The following is an 18,180-nucleotide window of genomic DNA, read 5'->3' on the forward strand; positions in this document are numbered from 1 at the left end:
CGGCGGTCAGCCTGATGTGGGGCTTGAACTCATGCACCGAGAGATCATGACCTGAGCCGAAACCAAGCGTAGGATGCTTAACCAACTGAGCCCCCTAGGCGCCCCACGCATGTCACTCTTCACACTAATAACTGTGCTCTGTGTCCGCACTGATGCCCGTGTGTGGCATCCATTCTCACCTTACAGCTCCGGGCTGTTTCCCTAAGCCCCACAGTCCTCTGCCCTGTTTTCCTCTCCTGGTGTCTTTTTCCTCCAATCCTTTGTTTCCTGGCTGTGGGTCTGAGGGTGACTGTTGGGGTTCGCTGGGGATCTCGAATGGAGGGGGGTGGGCGAGACAGGACAGCCGGCATCCAGAAGAGGGGGCGGGGCTACAGCCACTCCTGAGGTTCAGAAGGTCTCTCGCATTTATGTGTTTCACACGTGTGAACAGTGCTTTATGGGCGCCTGCTCTGGGCGCCTAGGGCAGGGGGTCCCAGACTTTGTGGGGCACCAGACACTCCTGGGAAGCTTGTTGCAAATGCAGAGACCTGGCATCTCCTCAGAGCTTGCGGTTGGTTGGCAGAGGGGCTGAGGATCTACACTGTAACAGAGGAATTAAGCGACAGGAGGGTAGTGAGCAAAGGGGAGAGCCATACAAGATGGAGTCGGAGGCCAGATTGTGCAAGATCGTGAGCTCGCGCTCCCAAATTTAGAGTTGAGGAAGTGCCACGTGCACCAGTGGTCTGGCATGACCTTGACAATACATAGTGCTGGATACACAGTAGTAAGATGCTTGGTTATTTTCGAAAGACTCTGCTTTGTGGGGGGTGGGGGGGCATCTGGGTGGCTCAGAAGGTTAAGCGTCCAGCTCTTGATCAGCTCAGGTCGTGATCTCACGGTCCTGGGATCCAGCCCCATGTCGGGCTTTGCACTGAGCATGGAGCCCACGTGGGATTCTCTCTCCCCCTGTCTCTCTGCCCCTCCCCCACCCACTCTCGAACACGCATGAGCTCTCTCCCTCTCTCTCTCTCTCTCTCAAAAAATAAACATCTAAAAAACATAAAGACTCTGTTTTTCATCCCTCCCAACTCCTTTACCAACGTGGCTTCAGGGTCCCTTCCCGTCTCTGCATCTCTGTTTCTCCATCAGTATATAATGATAGTGCTGGATGAAATGATCCCCAAATTGCCTTCTCGGACCAGATAGTTCATTCGGCTGTAGGTTGGGGCAACCACATACGCTGGGTTTCCTGGGACAGTTCCAGTTTGTGCCACTTGTCCCGGCTTCATTATTCATGACACCCTCTTGTGCTCTCAAAAGTGTCCCAGTTTGGACATTAAATTATAAGGTCATTCTATTTATGGGAAAAGGGAGGTGCGTGTGACATGACTGTCAGCCATGGGCTAGGCTCTCTGCCTTCGTTCTTATCAGGAATTTTCTTTCTCAGAGCAAGGATGGTTTTGCAGACTTTCCAGAATGCCCAGGTAAGCTTCGAAGGAGGGCCTACGGGCCGGTGCACTGCCCGTGGCTTGGATGGGGTACGGCTGATGGGGAGAGATGGCAACTGGTAACATTGGGGAAATGGCAGCAGATCTCTATGAAGCAAGCCTATTTCTGTGGCTACATGAGGAACGTGCACTGTCACATCCTCACAGTTGTGGACCCCAAAGCGAGAAGACTGTGATTGACACACGGCTCTGGAGCCCCTCCCCCTCCTCCTAAGAAGTGAGCTGTAGATGTGAGTCAGCCTGCAGGGAGGCAAGGGGGCAGGGATCTGGAGGATTCTGTGACTGTGTTGCTACCTGGGGTCACCCAGGGAAGGGCAGTGGCGGAAGTTGCGGGGAAGAGAGGTAGAATAGTCATCGTTCTGGTTTAAACGGAGCAGATTCTAGGTGGTAATTGATCCCAGACTTTCTCTCTGAGATCTGGTCCTTTTGTATGTGGGTGAACATAAGGAGACACAGCTGGGAAAAGCCCCCTTTTTCGCGTGAAGAAAAAATTTCTCAAAATTAAAATTCTGTAAAATCCTAGGAGGCACCCCAGGGGTTTCCAAAGTGAGTTTCTTGACATTTCAATGGCTGTACTTCAAGTGGGGGAGAGGAGGCAGAGGCAGAGGAGAAAGAGCTCAAGGGATGGGGGGGCTTGCTTTCTTTTCTCCTTGTTGGGGTTTTGTGTTTTGTTTTGTTTTGACTTGATTCTAAGATTCTGGTGTGTGGGAATAATCTCACTGAAGAGGAAAATGAGTAACACTTGGTCAGTTTGTTTACTGTACGAACACGCTCACACACACTCATTTGCAGAGCGTTTATGATGGTGGCAGGGATTCAAAAACAGATAACGACGCTAAACGGTGACCACCCTCCCTCTCCCACACGGAAGCTGTAGGTGAAGTGGGAGAGAGACAGGTAAACAGATGAATTACTGTGCCTTCTGATGAGCGCAGGGCTCTCCAAATGACCTGCTCCAGATCGTTTCCTCGGAAGATTTGTTCCCAGGACACCTCTCCCCCGCCTTTTATTGGTATTTGCATAAGTGCTGACTTATTGTTTATTGAGATGAAATTCACATAACAGAAAACGAACCCTTTTAAAGTGAACAACTCAGTGGCATTTCGTACCTTCCCAATACACCACCACCTCTGTCTAGTTCCAAAATATTTCATCTCCCCAAAATAAAACCCCGTACCCACGAAGCAGTCATTCCCCACTCTCGCCTCCCCCCAGCCCCTGGCTAACGTGTCTCTATCGATTTACCTGTTCTGGGTATTTCATGTAAATGAAATCATGTTACCTTCTGTGTCTGGCTTCTTTCACTTAGCATAATATTTTTGAGATTTATCCACACTGTGGCAGGTGTCTCATCCCATTCCTTTTCCTGGCTGCATAATATTCCGTTATATGGACGTACCACCATTTGTTTATCCATTCATCTGTTGTTGGACATCTGGGTTGTTTCCACCTTCTGGCTATTGTGAACAGCGCTTCTGTGAACCTTTGTGTGCAACCTTTTGTTTGAGTTTTCTGTTTTCAATTCTTTGCCTACATACCCCGGAGCGTAAGTGCTCAGGCATATGGTAATTCTGTGTTTAAGTTTTTGAACACAGTGGCCGAACTATGACAGCCCCTCTGCCCCTCCATAACTTTTAGCCAAAGGACTTCAAAGAACTAAATCCTGATTTACAAATACGCCAAGCAGCCTAGGTTCCTTGGTTGGTCCAGTGGGTCAGGATTCCGGCTAACGAGACTAAGGTCAGGGGTTCAATCCCCAGCTGACCAGTTAGCTCAGGAGAGTCAACAGTGAAAAATTATCTCTGCTGCCACATGTTCCACCAATACTGTCTTGCCCTCTTACAAAAGCTTGTTAGTGGCCCCAGGGGGATGAAGCTAGAGTGGGTTTTTATGGTTCCATAAAAATCTAGCATCCAAGGCACAGTGGGACTAATTGGAAAGCAGATGACTGCTTACTTCCCCTCTTGGTTTCACCGGATTTCTGTGGGCCCTTCGGGTAAATCGCTTCACCCCCACCCAGAGCCTCAGTTTCCTCATCGCTAAAATAGAATTCATAATCCTTACTCCAAAGAGATGATAAGCCAGCTAAGCACTTTGCATATCGTAGGCTTCCTGCCTAATAAACGCTGATAAATCTCCAGGGTGGGGAACTTCAGTCTGTCCAGGAACATCAGCTTCTGCAGCCGGCCCTGAGCTACTCTCCGGAGGCTGACCGAGCTGGGATGGCCGTGCACTATTGTCCTCGGAGTTACATTGGCTGTTCTAAATTGTCCTATTTGCATGGAATGAAGCTTGCTATGGTAACAAGGTCTGGTGGCTGGAATCCAGGGCCCCAGTGAAAAATGCAAAGCCTGTGCTCTGGGAGAGAGAGGAGCTAGATAGGTTTATCAACTTTAAGGTTACCTCAGTGGTCCTTTGAAGGGGTAGTAGGTAAACTGAGACAGCAGGGCCTCAACGCTCACACTGCTCCAGTAGGAGGAGAAAGAGGGAAGCCCCTTTGATGCCTTCCAGTCTTCTCTCTTGGCCTCTTCCCTCTCGCCCCCCAATATTTAGCCCAGCTAAGAAGCTTAGTACCTGGCTGAGGCCAGCCCTCCACCTCCGGTGCACGCACGGGGGTGGGGGCGGGGGCCTGCGAGGAGGCCCGAGCTCCAGTGGCCCACCCAGGGCCCGGACGGGGCGGGGGGGGGGGGGGGGGGCGGCTCCTTCCGGGGAGGGCGCACAGTGGAGGTTGGTGCGGAGGAGGTGGGGGTGGTCGGGCTGGAGTCGGGTGGAGGGTGAGAGGCGCTCGGGGCACCAGCTCAGCTCCCCGCTGCACATTTCTTACCCGTATTTTAAGGGAAGCAAAGCTCCACTCCCGGCATCGCGCAAGCCGCCCCCTTCCGCGGAGCTCCGTCCCCGCTCCCCTCCCGGGCCTCCTTCCCGAGCACCCCTCTCCCCGGAGCACCCACCCCCTCCCCAACCCCGGGCCGGCGCGGGGCGCTCGTTAGCCAGGGCGGGGGCTGCCCCACCGCTCCCGGGAGGGGACCCAGCGCCGGCCTCGGAGCAGGCGCCCCCTACCCCTCGCCAGGGGCGCCACCTCGGCCCACTGGCGGCCGCCGCCCGCCGCCCCCGCCCCCCGGGGGGGTGTGTCCCCGAAGTGGGGGGCGCGGGAGGCCGAGGGTGCGCCCCGGTCCCCGGCTCGGGCCCCCTCCCGAGCGCGCGGCGAATGGTAGGCTCCAGTGAAAGAGTGCCGGGCGGCGCGCGGTGTCCTTCCCCGAGCCGCGCTCGGCGCCGGGGTCTCGGCGATCGCTGCTCCTCCTCCTCCTTCTCCTCCTCTTTTCTCCTCCTCCTCCCCCCCGCCGCCTCGCTACCGCCGCGGCTCCGGCTGGAGGCGCCGCTGTCATTCCTGCGCCGGAGGAGCCGGCGCTGCCGGAGCCCGGGGGTCGGGGCGCGGGGGAGCCGGGCCGCGGGGGACCCAACAGGTAGAGCCGGGGGTGCCCGGCCGCGCGCCCCCCGCGCGTCATGCAGCTCTTTGTCACCTCTCTCGCCCCCAGGCCAAAATCCTGAGCATGATGGAAGACAATAAGCAGCTCGCGCTCCGCATCGATGGGGCGGTCCAGTCGGCCAGCCAGGAGGTGACCAACCTGCGAGCCGAACTCACGGCCACCAACCGGAGACTGGCGGAACTGAGCGGCGGCGGCGGCGGCGGCCCCGGCCCGGGCCCGGGAGCGGCGGCCAGCGCCTCGGCGGCGGCGGCGGCGGCGGCGGCGGACTCGGCGGCGGCGAACATGGAGAACCATCAGCACGGCGCGCAAGGTAGGGATCGCCCGGCGCCCGGGGCGCAGGGGAGGCGACGAGCAGCACCCGGGCCGGAGGCGGCCGGGGACTCGGTGCCTCCACGCCCCGGGCGAAATCGCCTTGCATTGTGGCTCGTAACCCTTTTCGCCCGGCGGTGGCCACCGCTGCTCCCCTGCTGGGAGTTGCAGGCTGCTGTCATTAAGGAAAACCCGGGCGCGGTGTGCACGGGTTCACACGGTCACACGGGCCCCGGCTAGCGGGAGCGAGGCGCAGCCGGCGGGGCCCCTCCCGCGGCAGAAAGTGCCCTTTAGCTGGCGCACAGCCCCCAGCTCCGTGGGCAAACTTTTCGTGCCCGGGCCTTTGCCCCCACCCCCGACAGGGGTGGATGCCACAGCTCCCCCCACCCCCCACCCCCCACTCCCCCCGGTGCTGGCGGCTCCTTCCTTTGGAAAGACTCTTACCGCCCCCCGCCCCCCCCCCCCCCCCTCCGAGAGCGAGCTCCCGGCTGTGCTGCCGTGGTTGGGGTAGAGGATTGGACTGGTTTGCACTTTTCTCCACGGATGCCAAATCCCTTGTCTCCATTGCATCTGGACTTTATTTTCTTCCCATTTGAGATCGCGCAGACAGAGGAATATATCGATGCAACAGTAGATGCTTTGCTCGGCAGTGAGTTTAAATTTCCAGCAAATATAAACACCGAGAGCACTTTCCAGGGGGAAATCTTAGACCTCAAAGGTTGAGTGATGGGCTCCTGGCGAAACGAAGGCTTAGATGGTGGGTTGCAGGGAGCCCGCTGCTCGAAGGGACTCTTTGCACTTTACAGGAGGGGGTGGGGAGGAAGGCAGCTGGACCGTGTTGACATTGACAGTGATAAAGCCCTGAAATCCCCCTGCCAGGGTTAAAGGTGGAGGAAGCATCCAAAAATGTACTGTTTGGTTTCTGCCAATTGAAAAGTAAAAGGGTAGACTGGCTTTTCAGTCTTTTTTGTGTGTGTATTTTTGTGTATGTGTGTTTTGTTTTGTTTTGCCTGACTGTCCTTTAAGACATGGTTTCACTGATTATTAATATCATTCAAATTATAAACTAAACTGCTGAAATCCAGAATTCGACAGAAAAAAAAATATATAGGAGGGCCACTTGTATAAATATGTCACTTGATGAAGTATGAGGTACCAACAGCTCAGTGGCTCAGAGGGATTTTTTCCTGGTTTTGTTGTTATTTCAAGAGCTTCTCCTAAGTGTTGGGAGAGTCTGTGTTCCTATGAATGCCTTCTCCCCCTCAGTTTCTATTTGCTCCTCTCCTTCCTGGAGAAGGTGTGCTTTTTCTGGTGGGAGATGTTAAGCCTATGTGTTCGTTTTATGCAGAATTCCAAGTCAGATGTCAACTTGGTACTCCAGGAGTCTGTCAGAAGTGTTAGGAATTGGGGCGGTAATTTGGTCTGACGTAGCCATGACATAATGGTGGGAAGGTGTCGTGAGGCTGTTCTTTGCTGCACAGTTGTTTTCAAGGTGGGTATCTTCTTATCCTGTCATTTATCCCCTGCTCTGTCATTGTGTGTGGAAGAGGCTGTCCGCCGGCATCTGGGAGAAAAAGAAAAAGGAAGGCAGACTGCGTGGTGATGCTTTACTCCTTACAGGCAGAGACCCTTCCAACATTAAAGAAATAGCTAAGAGCTGGCCCTTCTTCTGCGAAGAATCAGAAACCGTGGTAAGGAGGACGGAACAACGCTGGTTTATTTCCCGCCGTCCGCCCCCCTTTCCTCAGCCAAGGAAAAGTTAAGTGGCTTTCATTTGAGTCGTGGGTGCAGTTGCAGACTGAGTGTGCTAAGGAGGTCAGTACAGCAGTGATCCACACGCTCAACTTGGAAATGAAGCTGCTTAGCCGATGGGTAAATTGTAGTGGGAGCAGCGGGCTGTTTCCTTCTTTTTTCCTACAAACCTGCACAAGGCTGTGGAAGTGACTTTTGGATCTCTCGATGTCCCTAAAAACACACAAAACCAGCGTCTCCCTCATGCTTATAGGAGCGTGCCTGTCGGTGTCAGTAGCCGCCGGGGGGTGATTGGATGGAGGATGGTCTCGATTTTTCTTCTGTGTGTCCCTGATAGTTTTCAACACCTTCACTAGGGGGAATTGAGTGATTTTATAATCAGAGAATAAAACGTTAAAGGTTTCAACTCAACTTAATTGCTGGCCACATGTCCCTCTTGAATGGAGGTGACTGACAACCAATGGGATGGTTGAAAAGAAAGAAAACCAAGAGGGCATCACTTGCTTATCTCTACAGGAATACCTCGATCCTGTACATTTTACATTAGGTAGCTTTTGTGAGCTTTTTAGATTTTGTTTTTCTTTTCTTTTGTTTTTGTTTTTTTCTCATGACCTATGACAGCCCTGGCTAGAGCAGAAACCCTCTGCAGATGTGGTCTGGTAGTTTCTTCTGCTGGTGTTCCCATATTCCTAAAGGAAAACGTGGGGTTCTCTCAGGTTATTTCTAAAGTATGGTCGATTGGTTTCCTTATGCTTCTTTGTAATATACATCCAGGAAGGCTCACGGATGCTCAGCTCCTGGGGAGTTCCTGACCATTCTTCCAAATTCATCTTCTGTTTTAATTTTGTCTCTGTTGGTGAGATTCAGTGGGACCCAACCCTCAGGAGCATTTTGTGCTATTGAGTTGTCCCGTTTCAAATCAAAGTTTTGAATGAAATGAAGTATCTTTCAAAATGCATCTGTAGCAGTCATAGTTTACTGAAGGGCATTATGCACATATTAAATGAACGCTAATGCACTTTTAATAATATTAACACAAAGGGTTACAGGGAACAGTCACCTCTACCTCTCCCTGCCAAGAGATTGTTAGGTCTATTTTCAGATTTTTTTTTTGTGTCCCCCAATTTTTGTTTTGAATGAATTAAACAAGCTTGTCAGTTCACCAAGGGGTTTTGTCCCAGTGATGGCATCTGACCCTAGGTAAGTCGGTGAAGAACACCTGGGTTTTCCTAGAGAGTTAATGCAGTGCGTCATCTAAACAAAATATTAACTTGGTTGGTACCCTGTGTGAGCTGGCATGGTTGCTATGTAACGGAGTCTAGAAAGTGAACTGCTGAAAATCTGGGCTTTCGACACTTTGCAGGATCTTCTTTTGGAATCTGTGTTGAAAGTACATTTGGCCGCCAGCCCATCTTCTCTCTCCCTGCTCCGAGTAAGTTGGATAATCCCTAATGAGGATTCTGGCATACAGTGCCGAGGGCATCCGTGCAGGGGGGCGCGTTTCACAGCTCTGGAGCTGCCTTGTGGGTTGGGTGGGGGTGGGGGTCAAAACTGCCTTTGACAGGTGGACAGAAGGAGCCTTGGAAAGAACAGAGCCAAGCATTTGTTCCAATTTGTCTTGTTGGTAGCCAGAGAACGGATTTGTTTAAAGTAACATTTCTAAGCTGTTTTCCTCGGCGTAACATCTCTGGAAAATGTGTTTAAAATGCTTGCTGTTCTTTGAGGAGAAAATATAGCAGTTTGTTTCTCTGGAAATGTCTTATCTGATGAATGACTAATATTAGATTCAATTGCTTGCTTTGCTATGCATAGAACAAAACAATTAAACTCTGTTGTACCCGATTCAAATAGGTGTTAACCGTCTACACCGTAAAATAACTTGTGCCTAGTAGGATACATGCCTACTGCGATTAGGGTTTTTTGTTGTTGTTGTTGTTGTTTTAGGGAAATAATTGTATTTATGTGCCTATGCAAGTGGAAGCGCTTGAGAGCATCTTCTTTGAGTGTTGAGGACACACGGTCTACTGTGTGGGACTTGTTAGGGTGGGAATGGAGAAAAGGGTCACTTTCCTACGCCTTGGTAAATTTCCATAAATAGAGGCAGGTTTTATTTTTTTCTCCCTAGGTGCTAAAATAGGCTGCCACTTCAGGTCTGCCTGTTCTTATCTAGCATCACTACAACGCTGGAAATTCTTCGGTGAAGTATGAATTACCTCTGGACTGAATTGAATGTGTGAGCAGTCTACGGAGATGCTACACACTGTTGCTTTGCAAAATCAGTTCTGTCTTTTGGCCTCCCCTTCCCAATTCATTCTCCCTCGGCTCTGGTTTTCCCAAGTAGACGTTTATCTTTTCTTGAGGAAAAAAAAAAAAAAATTACAGATGGAAGAGCGGATGGAACAGAACGGGGTGGAATTTCTAGGGCCTTCTGTTGGCTTGCCCCCAAGTTACAGAGCTCAATTCACGGGTCACACGCATGTCGGTTTTCCGGCTGTCTCAACGGGCCGAAAGAGACAGCTGTCTTTTCCTCATCTGGTAGGCTATCATGAGATGGGACTTCCAAGTTCTTCCCGAAAATCACCACGCATGGTCACAAAGAGATTACTTACAGATCAGTACATCGTGGTTGAAATTACTTATTGATTGGCTATTATTTACTGTCTTCCCATTGTCTTTGGAAAATGCCTTTGGAGGACCCCTTCAGTCGAGTTTCTGGCTCTGGTTAATTTCATGCTTCCAATATTTCATGATTTACTGAAGCTTTTCAAAACTTTGATATTAACCACAAGTCTAAGCCAATCTGATTTTTATAGCAGGAGCTATGTTGCATATCCTCCCAGGATAAGGTAAGGCATTGCTCTCCCCATCCCTTTACTCTCCTACGCCCCAAGACTGCTGGCACTTTTTAGGAATCCTGGAGGCCGAAATTTGTGACTTCCTGGCTGCCCGTGAACTCGTGGCAGATGGACCTGGCAGGTGGGGAGTGCCGGTTAGAAAGGTACCTGCTCACTGTGCAAATCACAGGGGGCCCGGGAGGTCAAGCTTGGGGTCCTGGCCATATTCATTGCATATTTTGTGTATATTTATTTCTGAGTTACACAGTTAAGGAAAGTGAAATCAACATGAACTCCTCAGTTGTTTTCAGACCCTTTCCCGGATCGGTTTGTGCGAACATTAGCGCTTGGCTTTGTACCCCCTGCCATCCGTCAGGCAAGAAGACAACTCGTTCAGCCTGCTGAGGCTAGGGAATGGGTTTTTAAGTGATCTTGTAAATGAAAATGAGTCTGTACCGTTTGGGCTGGATATTAGGGTAAGTAACACATGGAATGACAAAGGGGTGCCACCAACAGCACTCACGGTAATGTCTTCACCGTCTGAAATGCAGGCAGAGCGGGTTCGGGCAGGATCACTTAGGAAAAGAAGCCAAGAGAGTGACCATCCGTTGTGGCAGATTGCACCCAACAATTCAGAGCAGGCAAGAGTCCTGCTGGCCCGTGTCACCATCCTCAAGGTCTCCTGCCAGGCCCCTCTCGACTGTGAAGAAGCTGGAGGAAGGCCAGGCCAACGGATCTCTTCTTCCTCCCCACGTGGTTGGATGAGACCAGAACATTCTTGCTTGTTTGATGCAACCTCAGATCTAAGCGGCGGAGTCCAGGTTGTGCTCTGTGGGCATTCCTGCTTCCCCCTTGGAGTCCTAAGCTGCTAGAAACATGAAAGAAACTGAACACGGTTTTAATGAGTTTGGCAAGAACAACTGTTTGGGCAGGTGGCTTCTGTGTGGTGGGAAATCATTGGTTCCCAATTTGTTTTGGTGTCTTTGTTGACTTGGCCTTGCTGGGCCTTCGGGTCAGACTTCTGAAAAGCTCCCGTCCCCTTCGCCCCTCTGATGAATTGAGACCGTACATGAGAGCTTGGATGGAGCTTGTTAACAGGCAGTTCTGCAGGTGAAGCCCTCCCAAGGCCTCTGTGATCTCCTGTGATGTGTACTCTGTCCGGAAGGATGGACAAAAGTGGGAAAAAGGAGACGCCTCGCCCAGCCCCACCCCCATCCTCTTCCATGCCTTTGTAGGGTGTCAGGGCCTTCTATGACCAGTACGGTCTCAGCCCTGCGGATGGTTTGAAGTAGGGTGAATCATCAAGAGCAAAGTGCCCTCTCAAGGAAGGTGGGTCCAGAGCTAATTTTTCACACTCACCTTTAGCAATCCATAATGGTTCTCGGAGCTCACTCTTGAGTATATCACAAGGCCTTCCAGAACCATCCTGACGCCATACGGTTTTCACCTGGTGAGTAGTTTAAATGTAGGACTAAGTGAGAATTAGTTTCAGTGCTTTTGGCAAACTTTTCAGTAAATAATAAGAAATGACAACATATCAAGTATTGTCCCAAGTATTTAACATGCGTAACTGAATCCCATGCCCAATGAGTTGGCAACTATTCGCATTTTTCTTTTTTTTAAATGCTTATTTACTTTTGAGAGAGAGAGAGCGTGCACGCATGTGGGAGGGACAGAGAGAGGGAGACAGAATCCGAAGCGGGCTCTGTGGTGACAGCAGAGAGTCCAATGCGGGACCTGAACTCACAAACCATGAGATCATGACCAGAGCCGAAGTCAGTCGCTTCACCGGCTGAGCCACCCAGGCGCCCCTTATGCCCGTTTTTCAAAAGAGGACACTGGGAGTGGGAGAGGTTAAGTCACGTAACATAGTCATGACTACGGTGGCACTGATAACAGCACGCTTTGACCTGGTCTTGACTCAGAGCCAGGTACAGTGTTCCAAGTACTTTCCTGGAGTAATGTATTTAACTGATGCATTCAGTCCTCATAATGACTTGTGAGGCAGGTGCCATTCTTGTGCTCATATTACATATGAGAAAACTAAGGTACAGGGATGATACATTACTTGCAAAAGGGCCTTCTGCTGTTAAGTGACCAGGGTCTGGCCCTCCCTCGTCCCCCTTCGATGACAAGGGCCACTCAGTTGGCAGTGACTGAGCCAGGGGTTCAAACCCACCAGGTCCCTCTGCTGCGTAAACCTGTATTGTCGCCTAAGTCAGAAACATCCTTTGGTTTGATATGTGAAGAAGGTTGAGGGAGCTGGAGGCTCGTCTCTATTCCTGAGTATTATTTCACTAGGCTAGTGGTATTTTCTGGGCCCTTGTGATGAAATCTTTGACCGAGAGTGAAGGGAGCAGCCATACTTTTCACTTGGGTGTGAAGTTAGCTGACAGAGGAAACTGGCTCCCACCTGCAACATTCACAACCCAGGGGTCACTTGTCACCACTGAAGAGAGCCATCGGATCCTGGGTTCGGGGCCCCCTGCTTCTTGGACTTTGTGCGCTTTCTCTCTCTCTCTCTCTGGAAGCGTGAGTCTTGGCAAAGCTGGAATCTTGTGGTCCCCTTATTCTCCATCCACCTGTGTCCCTCCCTTTCGCAGCTTCCCTTCCTGTGGTCTCGGTAGCCTTCAGTTGCCCAAACCGTACCCAACAAAGGACCCATTGATATTTTACAGATTCTTTTACACTAGAGTTTCTCAGCTTCAGAAGTGTTGACATTTAAGGCAAGATGGTTCTTCGTTGGGGAGGGAGGCTGTTGTGTGCACTGTAGGATGTGCAGCAGCATCCTTGTCCTCTGCCCACTAGATGCCAGTAGAACCCTCTCCACCCTAGCTGTGGCAACCACAGACGTCTATAGAAGTTGCCACACGTCCACTAGAGGCCAAAAGAGCACCCGGCTGGGAACTGCTTTTTATGCCAGGCATTCGGGGGAGACCTGGTTGCGAGTCTAGAATGATAGCCGTGTGAGAGCAGAGTTTTGTCTGTTTGTTCTCAGCCCCGTTGGTTAGCACCTAAAACAGTGCCTGGCACATGGCAGGAGCTCCGTAAGTCGTTGGCTGAGTGAAGGAAGGAAGGAAGGAAGGAAGGAATCCATGATTGGTTGCTAATTGCAGTGTGTGAAATTTGGTCTGCGTATCCCATTCTACGTGACAGCAAGAAGATCGCTGGTTTAACCATTGATGGTTTTGAGTGTCTACTCGCCACGTCAGCCCTGTTCCACACCCTTTCCCTGTGTTAGCTCAGTCGGCCCTTTAAACCACCTTCTGAGGGAAGTGCTGCGTTTGCCATTTTGTGGATGAGGAACTTGGGGCGCGGGAAGGTTGTGTGACCTGCCCAGGGTCCCGGAGCTAGCAAGTGGCAGAGGCAGGAGACAAACACAAGTAAGTGGGACTCCAGGGGCCACCTGCTGTCTCAACCAGGATGCTGAACAGCTTTGCAGGTTTCCCCACTCTTGCCCAAGAAATCGTTTTCGTTCCAAAGCTGGCACTGTGGCAGTTAGGGTTAGGATTTGTGTGTCCGACACGAAGTCATCCGTCACGGATCCTCAGAGCTGCGCTGTACGGAATGTGCTTCGTCACTGCCAGAGAATCCATAGCCAGGAAGGAGTGGTGCCTGGCCAGAGACAAGAGGGCAGACTGGTGGCCAAACCATGTTCAAATGTGAGAGTCTCCCTTCTTTCTACCCAGCTGCTGGGCTTTGGCTGGAGCGAGTCACGGAGAGGACGTGGACTTCTTTCCTTTCTGGGAAAGGGGACAGTGGACCTCTCCTAGCAGGGGTTTGACTCATTCTTAGAGAAAGGGATGCTCCAGGATCAGAACTGGGGAGCTAGAGATACTTTTGAGGCCATCTGAGAGTAATAGTAGCAGCCATAGCTAACGTGGGCCGAGCCCTTCTTGGCTTTCCCTAACACTGCCCCTTGTGCTTGAGGGACGCTGTCCCTGTTCCTTCCCTACCACAGTGCGTTAGGCAATGTTATCACCTCCATTCTCCGGATGAAGAAGTTAAGGCTTAGAAAGGCGAGGCTGCTTTGCCCAGCTCTGGAAGGCGGTCATCTGCTGAACAGAGCAGGGGATCGGAACCCAGGCTCAGCCAATCCCGGAGCCTGCTTGTTTCACTGCAACGAGAGATGCCGTGGCCGGGCAGCACAGAGACATGCCATTAGGATGGCTTTGCCTTTATGCTTAGACATCTACCCTGCCACCCTCCCTCTTCTTTCTTCTTTCCTTCCTTTCTTCTGCCTCTCTTCTCTCTGTCTCCGTCTGTCCGACAGATTGGGCACACGGGTTCGGGGACCACAGATTTAATAAGATACGAACTAAGTTATCTTGGAGCTCATGGTCTACTAGGTGTGACTGACGTGGAAACACAATTACATTTTATAATAAAGGTCTAGACAGATGTAATGGCAAGAGAGGTGAAGTGGCAAATACAGAAGCCTTCACAGATGTGCGTGACAGCGGCGACGTGCGATAAAGGCCTGCTGGGAAAATACATTCATTTTGCTACTAAAGGTTAAACTGACCATGAGAGATGATTAAAAAGCACAACCTTTCGGAGAGATTGGGGTTGGACACTGCAGAGAGCAGCTGCTGGCTGGGACCTTCTCCCTCAAAGGGTTTTCCTTAAGGAGGAGGAAGACGTAGACGATGTAGGGTTTAGCTCTTGAGTAACAGCTTTCTTTTTCTCCAAAGAGAATAAGACAAATATATGAATTTCAGTGCAGGTATGGCCCTTCATCTCTTAAAGTAACCTCACCCTTTGTAGTGTCCTCCTGGCGAAGACTGGGGCTTCTTGTCAGCTACAACAAATGAATTAGTTCGTTTTCCTTGATTGCCTTGGACTTAAAAAAAAAAAAAATTGAACATGGTGTATGTGCTTGAATTCAGTAAGTACGACTTGGAACACAGTGGGATTTATGTCTCCTCCCTGTCCCCATTCTTGCCGTTTGAAATTCTGTGCTCACCATTTCTGGAAATTTGGAAATTTGGAAATTTGACACCCTGGAGAGGACAGTCGTGGTACCATAGAACCTGAGAGATGATAGCTGGGGAGAACGGACCCGTGATTTTATGTCTATCGATTTTCTTAATGAATGTGTTCATCAAGTAGATTGTTCTTCCTATTCCTACAAGACTTACTATGTGACGTGAGAAAAAAATGGGAACGTTTGAAACGTCTTTAGTTTCGAGAGTTACCAGAGAGGCGAAGCCCACTGCCCTTTTGTGGACACTGTTGGCCCATAAGCTGGCAGGGGTGTCCTGGTTGTTCTGTGTGCAATTTGGTGCGGTACCAGGCAGCCCTGCTGGAGCAAGGAAGCAGGTGTAAGTCTTAATGGAAGTCCTATGGGAAAGGATCACGATTCCATGGTCAACTCTTCTACAGTGCAGGTCATTGGCATTGGCCAATAGCGTAGAACCTTGTTAAAGTTCAGCTGGTCAACACATGGGTTGTTGCCACCATGGGATAACTCGGAACCCGCCTTCTAACACTTCTGGTGTACCACCTTGCCTCTAAAGCAGAAGCTTGGTCTGGTACGTTCAGGCCACGAACCCGATGCTTGGTCCCTCTTTCCAGGATTCCACTGCATTTGTCCACTCATCTCCGCACCTAGGAGGGCACCAGGGATGCACCGAATTCTATCACTGCCCAGCTCTTCATAGTATAAAAGGACGCTCACAGGCATCATCTCTATGGATTCTACCAACTGGCCCCGTGTAATGGAATTGGGGTAGACACAACAATCTATTTCCCGAATAAAGACACCAAGGCAAGGCACAGTAATTTAAGCTGACTGATTCAAAATTGTTGAGCTGGTCATTGAGCCAAGTTCTCCTCTCTTTCTCCCATGGCAAGGCCGGGTCTGACTGCACGGTGGTGGAAGAGGGCTGCCCTGTAGCCTACGATTGGGTGAGACCTGACCTTGCCTTGGCCGCTCTCTCTTGGGCATCGGTCACCCTGATCTGGAAGGCCTGGATGGTGAGACCATCACCCCAAGCCTATGTTGTCCTGCTCTGAGGCCTCATGTCCACTCATGGTGAGGGGGAGAATCCAGTTTTACAAGTGACCTGTCTTCTCAATGCCTAAGCTTAAAGCTGCTCTCCCAGCCTCCCTGACAAGCAGGTAAGGGATCTATACACTGGGGCAGGGCTGCACCAGGTAACTTCCTTCTTTGAATGAACTCTCCTTTGGAGGAAACTTTTTTTGCACCTGCCGCCACTGTCGTTTGGGATTTTTGAAGATGGGAAGTACATCTGGGTGGGAACCCATGGTCTTAGTGTATGGATGTGTATATTCTCTAAGTGTTGGGGGCAGGATTTAACCATCACAGTAAATCTGCCTAATTTCCGTCTTCACTGTCCCTTTGGGGGGACTCCACTAAACCTTTGGGGTCTCTTTCACCAGGTTCTTTGGGTTAATATGCAACCAAAATGTGTCGGTTCAAATTCTCCATGTAACCTGGGACGCCTGGGTGGCTCAGTCGGTTAAGCGTCCGGCTTCGGCTCAGGTCACCATCTCACGGTTTGTGAGGTTGAGCCACACGTCGGGCTCTGTGCTGACAGCTCAGAACCTGGAGCCTGTTTCAGACTCTGTGTCTCCCTCTCTCTCTGCCCCTCCCCCACCCACGCTCTGTCTCTTTCTCTCTCAAAAATAAATAAACATTAAAAAAAAAAAAAGGGTGCCTGAGTGGCTCAGTCGGTTGAGCATCCGACTTCGGCTCAGGTCATGATCTCATGGTTCGTGGGTTCGAGCCCTACATCAGGCTCTTTGCTGACAACTCAGAGTGCCTGGAGAATGCTTCGGATTCTGTGTCTCCCTCTCTCTCTGCCCCTCCCCTGCTCATGCTTTGTCTCTCTCTGTCTCAAAAATAAATAAAAACATTAAAAAAATTTTTTTTTTAATTTGCCGTGTAACCTATTGCACGTAGGTGATGTAGGTGTACGTTCTCACTCCTGCTGTGGCTGTACTGCCTGAATAGTAAGAAGACCTTCTGCTGCTCCAGGTTCTTGCCCTAGACCTGAGTCATCCATAGACCAAAGGCCAAGAGTGTGGTAGAAAAACTCAGGGAAGATCAGAACAGCGTCTTTTGCATCTTAGAGGAATGGAAGGGAGGTCGCAACCTGGAGGCCTCTGTAGATCATCAGACAACCAGCTGTGATGAACCCACTCCTAAGCAGCTAATCCAGTGCTTGGGGTCTGATCCTGGTTTTCATTTCATTGTGATGAGGAGCATTCACTGTGGGCTTCCCAAACCTCTGACCGCAAAACAGAAATAACACACATTTGAACTTCATTTGAAGATATATTTATAGTGGACTCTAGAAAAGCCGAAAGTATATTCAAGGATGAAAATGTTTTGGTGCTTTGGAGTTGCAGATTTGTATTAGCATTGAACAGTTAGGATTTCCCCCACTGCCAAGAGATACTATAGTTGCGTGCATAAATGGAAACACGTCTTGATTTGGTCTGGAGTTCACTTTATTTTTTTATTTATTTAAAAAAAATTTTAATGTCTGTTTTCAAGAGAGAGAGACAGAGTGCAAGCAAGGGAGGGGCAGAGAGAGAGAGGGAGACACAGAATCCGAAGCAGGCTCCAGGCTCTGAGCTGTCAGCACAGAGCCCGACGCGGGGCCCAAACCCACACAATGTGAGATCATGACCGTTGCCAAAGTCGGATGCCCAACCGACTGAGTCACCCAGGCGCCCCTTAGAGTTCACTTTAATACTCGCTCTGTGGCTTGAATGATGGAGCTGGTGTAGGATTGGCCAACTTTTTCTGCAAAGGGCTGGATGGCAAATATTTTAGGTTTGGGGGGCCATAGGTATCTGCCCCAGCTCCTCAGCTCTGCTGTTGTAATGGGACAGCAGCAGCCACAGACGATAGGCAAACGAATGGGTGTGGCTATGTTCCCATAAAACTTTACTTACGAAAACAGGCGGCCTTTGGGCTGTAGTTTGCCAACCCCCGAATTTGTAGTTCCCTTTCATTTGCCTTCTGACCTGTTTACGTGTATTATTTTCACAGTGCGCAGCATACAGGGGGAGCTTAATAAATGGTGATTGAACCAGTAAGCTAGTGGATTCGATGTGAACAATAAAACTGCTCAGTTATAGTGTTAGAGGAGCGGAAACAAGTCAGTCGCTAGGGGTGTAATGGTTAACAGACAAGAGAAAGAGATATTGTGGTTTGAGGTATAGTCACCTGTGTTTAGACATCATTCCTGACCTTAAAAGCATTGTGAGGGGACAAAAGTCATTTGGTCACAGTGAGGTACAGGGTGGGACAACTTGGCATCTGAGCCTCAGTTTCCT

At 50.5% G+C, this 18,180-nt stretch overlaps 1 protein-coding gene across 5 annotated transcripts in view; it reads left to right on the plus strand.

Annotated features, from left to right (window-relative positions):
• The window catches only part of KAZN (kazrin, periplakin interacting protein), a 1,065,865-nt gene that overhangs the window by 603,559 nt on the left and 444,126 nt on the right, over positions 1 to 18,180 (plus strand). For all 5 annotated transcript variants that reach the window (XR_008290587.1, XM_027060832.2, XM_027060833.2 and 2 more), the window contains exon 3: positions 5,021 to 5,282. Coding sequence is in view for 4 of the 5 variants with exons in the window: in XM_027060832.2 (XP_026916633.2) it covers positions 5,021 to 5,282 (262 nt within the window). In the remaining variant the exon portion in view is untranslated. The remainder of the gene's footprint in view (positions 1 to 5,020; positions 5,283 to 18,180) is intronic.

Source organism: Acinonyx jubatus, chromosome C1, assembly GCF_027475565.1.
Source record: "Acinonyx jubatus isolate Ajub_Pintada_27869175 chromosome C1, VMU_Ajub_asm_v1.0, whole genome shotgun sequence".
NCBI classification, from domain to species: domain Eukaryota; kingdom Metazoa; phylum Chordata; class Mammalia; order Carnivora; family Felidae; genus Acinonyx; species Acinonyx jubatus.